The sequence below is a fragment of the Phragmites australis genome, chromosome 18 (genome assembly GCF_958298935.1).
Source record: "Phragmites australis chromosome 18, lpPhrAust1.1, whole genome shotgun sequence".
NCBI classification, from domain to species: Eukaryota; Viridiplantae; Streptophyta; class Magnoliopsida; order Poales; family Poaceae; genus Phragmites; species Phragmites australis.
This window is the reverse complement of record NC_084938.1, coordinates 10,871,294-10,880,659: the sequence shown is the minus strand read 5'-3', so window position 1 is coordinate 10,880,659 and position 9,366 is coordinate 10,871,294. Positions and strand designations below refer to the sequence as shown.

Genomic DNA, 9,366 nt, shown 5'->3' with positions numbered 1-9,366 from the left:
GAGGGATTATAGCAGTGTACATTCATTGGAATTTAGATTTGGAACTTGAAAAATCATATGTGTAGATTTTTCACAAAAGGTATTTTTATAATATTCTAATGTTATAGGATTTTATAAACATTGCAATAAAAAGTATAGTGGTCAAAGTAATGTTTTTTAGACTATACAAATGTCCAGAACGACATGTATTGACAAGACGAAGTATGACAATGTTATAACAAACTGCTATTATTTTAATTCCAAAATTAGGATTGTGAACCAAATAGAGCTGTCTTTTGAATGATAGGCATAGGAGGCTTAAAGTAAATATAACCAAAATTTGCATTTGAACCCGTGCATTTGCGCAGGCTATTCGGCTAGTTTAACTTCTAAAAGTATTTCATTGTTGGATGCATTGATAGTGGAATGCCATAGTTTTAGTACACGTATTCAATTTAAACATTAATGGTAAAAACAGAGTCGGAATACTTGATTATCTTTATACAAATATGTGAATATTTCATCGTTTCTCCAACTATTTGTCCTTGTACGCAAATATATATGGTCTTCCGTTACAGTTAAATACTACCTTTTCATATTAGGATGTATAACTGTTTTTTATCTATACTGTAACTATAGCAGGAGTGACCCCTCCTGATGATCTCTTTTTTTAATATTAGGATATTATTAATCGAAAGTAGCTAAGAACAGGCATCGTTTACAAGTTATTTAAAGGTAGAAGCAGGACACAGATACAAATAGCATCACCGGCATCCCGATGAGAAATTACAAGGTAGAGATACATGAGAGAATAAACTCTCGCCAAGTACGTAGAGCCGCAATCGCCCGAAGGATGGTGGGGACGTCATCGTCGTGAGCATCGAAAATGAGTCGGTTGCGGGCGTTCCATACTCTCCAAGACAGAATCATGGCAATGTCCGGCCAGACCAAGGAAGGTAGATGAGGAGGATAGGATGCACTCCCTAATGATCTCTTATCCTTAAAATAAGACTATTTCAAGGACTTACTAATGCTTCTTACTTTGTAGCCTGCTCGTCTAGTTGTCCTTCTTGCTCTGTTGGAATTCGTTAGCGTTTTTGTTCTCAAGATCATTTGTTTCAATAATAATTCAAAAAAAGAAAGTATGCCTGCCTCATTGATGTTTGTTAATGCAGGTAAGGCCCTAATTTGGACCATATATGCGGATATGCCAGGACCATTGCTTGTAAGTGGGACTTCAGTGTGTTAAATGTCCGTTTTAGCCGTGGTCCCGTCATGAACCACAACTGCTACGAGAAAGATGGTCTACATTTTTCTTGCAGATGTAAGCTTAGTCATTGAGATGTCATTATTCAACAGGAAAATAAAAGGGAAAATTTTAAGACGTGTTGTTCCTCGGACATACTATTTGCTTTTGCAGCATCACACATATGTATATGCATAAGCATATAGTAAACACCAGATACAGTACTGGGTGTACGCATCTCACGCATTTATTGACCTAATCATTGAGGTACTTAACCACACCGGGGATGTGAATCCTGTAGAAATAGTCATCCCAATCGATCGACATGGGATCAAAACCAAAGTCATATCCCCTGCTCTTGTCTTTCTCGTTGTTCTTCATCGCCATCCTCAGCCTCTCCGTGTTCATGTCATCGAAGCTTTTCGCGGTGGTCCGCGAAAATCAAATCCAATGAACGGCGATTAGTAATAGATAAAATGGCAACCAAAAATAAACTTCCTTTTTTTGATATGGTTGAATCGGTTGCGTACCACCCTTTAAACAGTGTGTATGGCGCATAGAACTCGACCAGGTGCATGACGTAGCTGTACTTGCGGCTCAGCTCCTTGTAGCGCCGCGAAAGCACGCCGCACAAGGCAATGTTCACAAGGCGAAGGATCTGATGAGGCGTCAGAAAATAGAAGAGCATTTTATTAGCAGTCTGATCTAATTTCGCAAGGCAATAATATTGACCGATCACTTCGAAGATGAAATGAGCAGAAGCACCTCGAGGGGAAGTTTGTACTTGATGGACATGTACGCACGGAACATGGGGACGGTGCGGAAGAACCGCATCCTGCTCAGCCGCACGGGCTCGCCGTTCTTCCCGGAGCGCGGTGGATTGTGAAGGAAGTACCGGTGGACCGAGTCGGCGAGGACAGCGTAGGGCGCTGGGTTGCACAGGGACGACGTCACGTGGTAGATGGTCTGCGCCTGCTCCTCCGAGTGCGCCGCCATTGCCACCATCATAGCGTTCACCACCATGTCCCCAGGAATCTGTCAAAGTCCGGCTTCACTTACTCAAACTGATAAAACAGTTGTATGCAACCCCACCATCGACGGATCGGAGGAGTTCAGTTCATTATAAATTTGATTACGAGTTATTGTAAGCTCACCACGTCCATTATCGAATCAAGGTCGACTAAGAAGAATGACAAGACCTGCTTGGCGTAACCGATGATGAACGAGTCGATCGTCCTGCGAAAGGCCACGATGTTTAGTAATGTGTCGGCTGAAACATACATTGTCCTGATGAAATTTAAAAGAATTATTGTGATTTTGTTGTGTTTGGTCACCTGATTCCTTCTATCCATCCAGGCAATGGCTCCTTGAGGATGCTGGTTATGATGCTAGGCCGGACGATGACCACCGGGAGGTCGCCTCGAAGGTGCCCCAATAGCATCTCCCCCATTGCCTTGGTGAACACATAGGTGTTTGGCCACCCGAACTCCCTTGCCCTTAATTAAGAGGCGTGTTAGGATTGTGATGTTGCTAATAGGTGGTAGCAGTAGGTCAAATGTATGTCTATGTTACTGCTCTTTTTCTGATGAGTTGATTCTGACCTCTTCAGGCCAAGCTCCTTCATGGTTCTTTTCTCAGTCCTTTCTGAAGAACAATTAGCTTTCAGTTCTCTCATGGTCTCTTTAATCAGATTTAGTTCGGATTCGATATCCAATTGCGCTCCTTCCCTCAGGGTTTCACCCATCAGGAATGGCTTCTCTAGCAGTATCCCTTCCTGTTCACCGGCTACATAAGCTGATCAAGGCATGTAATCATTATATGGATTCGGAATGGCAGAATACCACAATGTATATTGAACATAGGGTTCGGTTGCTTGCTACCTGTTGAAACATGAAGCAGCATCTTTAGTTTAGTACACATCTTTGCGAATTCGCATATGTGCTTGGCTCCCAAGACATTTGCATCAAAAGCCACATCATATCTGCAAAACTGTCATACGCTTACCGGATGCTTAACAGTAAGTTATCTCGGAGAATTTCAACAGAAAACTCCAAACTCAACCTTTCATAGAAATTTGTAGTCGCAGCCCCATTGACAATAATGTCTATTTCTGTGGATATTTCTGTCAGTTTAGCATTGCCTAGCCCCAAGTCCTCATACATGATGTCTCCAGTCAAAGTACAGACTTTTTCTTCCATGAAATCTTCAAATCCATTACCATGCTTTTCCTTTAGAACTTGAAAGACCTCCCTCCCTGTTACCTGGAGATAACGAAACCGAGTTTGCAGAAAAAGAGTACCGTAAGAATGACGTTGTTCGTGACATGTAAACGGTTTCAGGCTTGGTATATGAAGCCACTTTTTACTGTTATTGCTATTTTTATTTTTTTCAGAAGAAAATACTATTCAGATTGAATCCATTAGGAGACTTTCTCAATTCAGTAAACGTGCAGGATTTGCACAGTGCGGCCTTTTTTTTTCTCTTGACGTGTCAGCATTGGATGCACCTCAGGTTTTATTTGGAAGAGTGCTAACGTGTACAACTACTATCATCTCTATTTATTTCGGCAAAAATCCAAAAATAGACAATATACGTGTTCGTATTTACCGAAATAGACAATATATTGTCGTATTTATAATTTTAGCATTCGTATTCGGCACCTCAGTTACCGAAAATTGACTTTCGAAACACCGTACCACGAAAATACGCGGGGCCAGCCATATTCGGCATTCGGGGTGCCGAATATTAACCGTATTCGGCACAAGCCAAATTTCGCTTTCTCTCCTTTCAAAACGGTGGTCTTCTGTTACTCCAAAAATTTTCAAACTTTTTTTACGTGTTTCATAATCCATGTGCAACTTATTTTAATTGGATTCACCGAAAAATCATTTGTATATTTTAAACTAAAATTCTCCAAAAAAGGCTACTTTTATAACTTGTAACAATTGTTAGTGGCTCAAATAAATTCCCAAAACTCTAGAAAAATTCACTAATATTCTTCTTATGTGATGGACTAATTTCTAAAATTATTCCTAGCCCTAGTTTATATGATGAAAAAGTGAGTTCCTTTGTAATGCTCTATTTATATGCATTTTTATCATTTCATGTGATATTCTCTTTTTAATTCAATTTGAATAAAAATAAATTTAAACATGCACAAAACCTACAATCAAAGGGTAAGTTTACCAAAAAATCTTCGTAACCAACTCAGCATCTTTCTGACGTACTCCGCGACGGACATATTACTTTTTTGTGATTGAATAGGTTTAGAGATAGAGCTCAGAGATAAACTCGGTTTTGTATCCATGCATTATTTCAAGTGATTGAAATCATCTGTATGAGGTGTAATCCATTTGTAACTTTAGTTGTGGTTCGACACCTCATATATATACATCTACACAGCCTCGAGAGAGGTGACAACGCTTCCTAATATGATATTAGAGCCTCTCCTCTAAATTTCATCAACTCCATCTTCAATTCCGTGGGTTTTCACCCGCTGACTATTTTTCCTCGGTCGCTCACATCCTCCTGTGCAGGGTGACTTGGTCTAGACTACTCTAGATAGTTAAATTTTGTTTGAATTCAAATTGAATTAAAACAAGAATATCACATGAAATGATAAAAATGTATATAAATGGAGCATTACAAAGTAACTCACTTTTTCATCATATAACCTAGTGCTAGGAATAATTTTAGAAATTAGTCCATCACATAAGAATAATATTAGTGAATTTTCCTAGATTTTTGAGAATTTATTTGAGACACTAACAATTGTTACAAGTTATAATAGTAGCCTTTTTTGAAGAATTTTAGTTTAAAATATACAAAAGATTTTTCGGTGAATCTAATTAAAATGGGTTGCACATGGATTATGGATCACGTAAAAAAAGTTTTAAAATTTGTGAGTAATAGAAGACTACCGTTTTAGAAGGAGAGAAAGCGAAATTGAACACACCGCTGTTACTATTCATGCGCGACACTGTTCATACCTGACGTATATTTCACGGTGCGCTGAAAATAGGCTACAATGCTATATTCGGCACTCCGTATGCCGAATATGGCTGGCCCCACGTATTTTCAGGGTACGATGTACCGAAAGTCAATTTTCGGTAAATGAGGTGTCGAATACGAATACTAAAATTATAAATACGACGACATATTATCTATTTCAATAAATACGGTCACGAATATTGTCTAATTTTAAATTTTTGCCATTTATTTCCCATAAGCTTTTTAAGTAACTGTCACAGCTTCCAATCTGTCACTGTTTTCTTGTATTGAACGGATCCCTGCAGCTTCAGACGCAGATTTGTTCAAGAAAAAAACATCTCATGTTTCTCTGAGTAAACTTATTGGCATTGTGTGATTTATGGTTACTGCTCTCTGTGTAGCCACACAAATCTCTATACTCTAATCCTGGACGGATATCTTGCACGACAGCGAGCCACGTCTCTATCTATTCTATTCTATTCTATTCTATACTCCAATCCTGGACGGATATCTTGCACGACAGCGAGCCACGTCATAATTCGATCGTCCGCCGTCCGATGGGAGCCGACGACGACAGAGGCCGTCCGATTCTCCTCCATCGAACTCCCTCGAACCTGGCCGGCTCTCTTTCTCCTCCCCACCGCCGCTCCTCCGTCTTCACCACCTGGCTGGCGACCCCGCCCTCGCCTTACCTGGGCGCTCTTCCCCTACGGATCCGCCTCACCCCGGCTTCCCCGCCGCCACGTCACTCCGCCTTCCCACACCCATCGCCCTCCGCCTCATCCCAGCTTCCCCGCCGCGAGGACCCGCTTCGGCAGCGCCGCGCACGCTGACTTCCCCAGCAGACCCGGCTCTCTCCGCTTTCGCTGCCGCCGCGGTCCCAACTCACTCGTCGCGCGACTCGCCAAGGAAGAAGGGGGTTGTGCGCCGAGCTGAACTCACTCGTGTCGCGACTCGCCAAGGAAGAAGGGGGTCGTGGGCCGAGCTGTGGATGGGCACGCAGCCGTCCGCGCCGTCGTCACTGGCGCCCGACGTCTCCATGCAGGGCTGGCTCGCGCGGAACCCCGCCGCGCTAGGCCGCGCCGTCGCTGCGCGCTGGGGCAGCGACCTCCCGTTCCTCTTCAAGGCGCTGTCGACCCAGGCGCACCCGGACCGGGAGCTCGCGCGGCGCTCCACGCGCTGCGCCTCGCCACGTACCGCGACGCCAACCACAAGCCCGAGATGGCCGTCGCCGTCACCGAGTTCCACGCGCTCTGCGGCTTCGCCGGCATCAAGGTAATACCCCGCGTTGCGTGCGGCCGCGCATTCGTGCGCGCGACGTGCTATTGATTAATGGTTTCGTTAAATTTTATCGCTTTCTCCATTCTGTGATTTTGTTGTAGAAATGCTGAAGGCATTCTAGAGGAATTTAGTTGCTTAGGGTGCCATTTACTCCCATAATCTTTGCTACTTAGATAATAATTTCTTCTGTCCACTGTGGACAAATAATAATATTTTGTGTACTCATACCTGCTATTCCCATGACCTGAAAATTGCAAAGCCTTATCCACTGATTCTTATAAGCATCCTTAATGAATTGTAATCTCTTCTCTTTCTGATTCTAAATTACTAATACATTCTGTTGGCTTATTAGGCTGTTTAGCAAGCAAAATGCACACGATCAGAAGAGAGACAGCGGCAGCTGTAATTGTTCAGAAGTATATCCGAAGATGGCTTTGACTATCCTTTATTCTCACAAAGTTTGCTCCATTCCAGAGCCCCTTCCCGGATTAAGTTGTTCAACTGCAACTTGATTGGCATCAGGTCCTGGTTTGCTTGAAACCAGTCTGCAATAACAGCCAAGTGCTGTGTAGGCAATTTCCCCCGCAGCTATGTTCATTCGGGCTTCCACCCGGGTAACGTTCACCCGACGAAAAACAAACAGCGACAGAACAATAATCGCTGGAGAACTCCATTGCCTTGACGCCCTTTTTTTTTTCTAGTTACTTCTGTTGATGGACAACAAGTAAATGTTTGACATCTAAAGCTAATGTTTGCTAACTCATATAACACTCCTAATTTTCCTTATGCTTCACAGTGTTCTGTTACTTGGTGGCATCTTTTGCAAATTCCCATTGATCTTGCGTGAGCAAGACTTGGGTAGTGCATGCATGTTGCATGAGTTGCTTTGCAATATAAAATATGCACACGTCATCGACAGATTTGTAGGGCACACGTATAGAAGACGGCATAATCAATCGATGGCTTCCAGAAGTGGCTAGGCATTCTGGGCTGCGGCAAAGTGATAAGCACAAGGAGTTAGGATTTTCACTGTTAGTTAATCAATTTGTTTGAGAGTTGTTAGGTTGTTATCACGGGCGCCTAATCTTATAAATGCCTCGGCAGTACTGGTGTTTGGCATCGGTGAATAAAGCTCCTTGTGAGGGGTTGCCGATCTCGAGCTGGCTGAAGACGTTCCTCCGGTCGGCGAAGAGAACCTGCCCTCGTTCCGATATCCTCTCCGCTCTCTGCCTCGTTCCCAAGTCCTGCTCCGTTCTCCCTTGCAATCTCCACAACACCGACACAGTAACACATATGACAATCATCTATGCACACACACCCACACACACTGGTAGACAGAGACAGTTCATATTATTCGAGCTTCCTCTGTTCTTGTATGGAGAAGATTTCCCACAACACATTTGCATCAGGGAGAAAAGTTCAGAAAGATACTTCAAGAAGTAAGATGAAAGCAGGGCTAGAAATATTTTCACCTCAGTCTGAACCCTCTGCTTTGAAGATTCGACATCGTTGGCTCGAACAAGGAGGAAGAGCTTCTTGACATCATGCTGAACTCTCAGCATCTTCTCCACAAGCATTGCACAGAGACCTAAGGTCAACAGGTACACCACGGAGAAGACCAGCCATTGTGCACACACTGCAGACCCTGAAAGAGTACTTGATGAGTTCATGAAGACATACCTTTTCCTAGGAAGCCAGTTGAACCAGTTATCAGGATGCTCTTGCCCCTGAAGTACTCCACAACCCCATCCGCATCCAGTTCACCAATCATCTTCGACTGTCTTAGTGCTGTGTGTATCTCAAGAGTTTTTTAGATTTATGGCCTTTGGTTAAAGACTACTTGTTGGGTGTTAGGTAGTCAAGTAGTACTAGCAGCACTGTGATCCTCCAGAGAAAATATCCATGTATTTGTAGGGAAGAGAAGAGGGATGTGTTCCAGAGGGCAGCTGGAACAAAGTTCCAGTAGTAGATGTGCTAATTGGTATGGCTGGCGTACCAGCTTACTTGCCCTCGTTTAGATCTTTATTGATTGTTTTGCACCGAACATACTGCATCGTGGGCGTGCCAGTATACGCATAATATATGAAAAGAAACAGAGATAATTGTAATAAAAATACATAACTTTATTCATTCATTATCGAATCATAAAGTACAGTTTCATCCGATTACAATTGCTCACACACACGTACAACGCACACGCTACTGACTATATCTTCAAGCGATCATATGTCCTGGTTCCCGTGATCTTACAAGGCCTCCAGTTAATTACGTCCGGCTTCCCGGGTAACCTCCGATTAAACTGCGCTGATCGTTGTTATCTGGTGGTCGTCTCTGAGTCTGCAAGGCTATAGTCACACGCATCAAAATAGATTAAAGTAAGTGTTAGAAACAAAGCAGACAACGGGACAAACAGTCTAGCATGAACTTTAGGGACTATTTATATATCCCGGATCATCATCAGCCACGCAGGCCTCAGAATCTGTAGCCCCTCATCATCAACCGCAGCCTCAGGTACTACAAAAGAATAGAGGGAGAGAGAGTCCAGCTACTCGATAGTTCACCAGCTAAACCTCTCGGGAGCCCGGTGAATTGCATTGTTTCTGAACTCCTATCTACAACCCCTTATCTTGACAACATCTCATAGGCAACTTAGCCACGAAAGCAAACACCACAAAGGCGAAAGGGTAATAATAATGGCATTCGAAGAGGCAACTGCCCTGCCAGGCCTCATCGCATGTCATTGACCACGACACAATACCCACCTCCACGAGATCGTTAATCATCATTGACCCACTATGAGCATCACACTATCAATAACAGGAACCAAGGGGGCTTAGATTAACACAAAACCATATCACGGCATTCATAAC

At 43.1% G+C, this 9,366-nt stretch overlaps 2 protein-coding genes across 2 annotated transcripts; one reads left to right on the top strand and one right to left on the bottom strand.

Annotated features, from left to right (window-relative positions):
- Positions 1-1,370: 1,370 nt before the first annotated feature.
- On the bottom strand, positions 1,371-8,406 carry LOC133899734 (putative fatty acyl-CoA reductase 7). Its single transcript, XM_062340789.1, has 10 exons — positions 8,177-8,406; positions 7,969-8,084; positions 3,287-3,486; positions 3,106-3,206; positions 2,827-3,019; positions 2,560-2,721; positions 2,380-2,461; positions 1,991-2,260; positions 1,756-1,883; positions 1,371-1,643 (listed from the first exon to the last, which is right to left on the bottom strand). Exons 1-10 carry the CDS (start codon positions 8,265-8,267, stop codon positions 1,481-1,483), a joined length of 1,506 nt encoding a protein of 501 aa, XP_062196773.1. The 5' UTR covers positions 8,268-8,406; the 3' UTR covers positions 1,371-1,480.
- On the top strand, positions 5,701-7,282 carry LOC133899735 (uncharacterized). The gene is made up of 2 exons (XM_062340790.1): positions 5,701-6,490; positions 6,849-7,282. The coding sequence occupies exons 1-2, from the start codon at positions 6,207-6,209 to the stop codon at positions 7,006-7,008; spliced, it is 444 nt and encodes a 147-aa protein (XP_062196774.1). The 5' UTR covers positions 5,701-6,206; the 3' UTR covers positions 7,009-7,282.
- Positions 8,407-9,366: the final 960 nt, after the last annotated feature.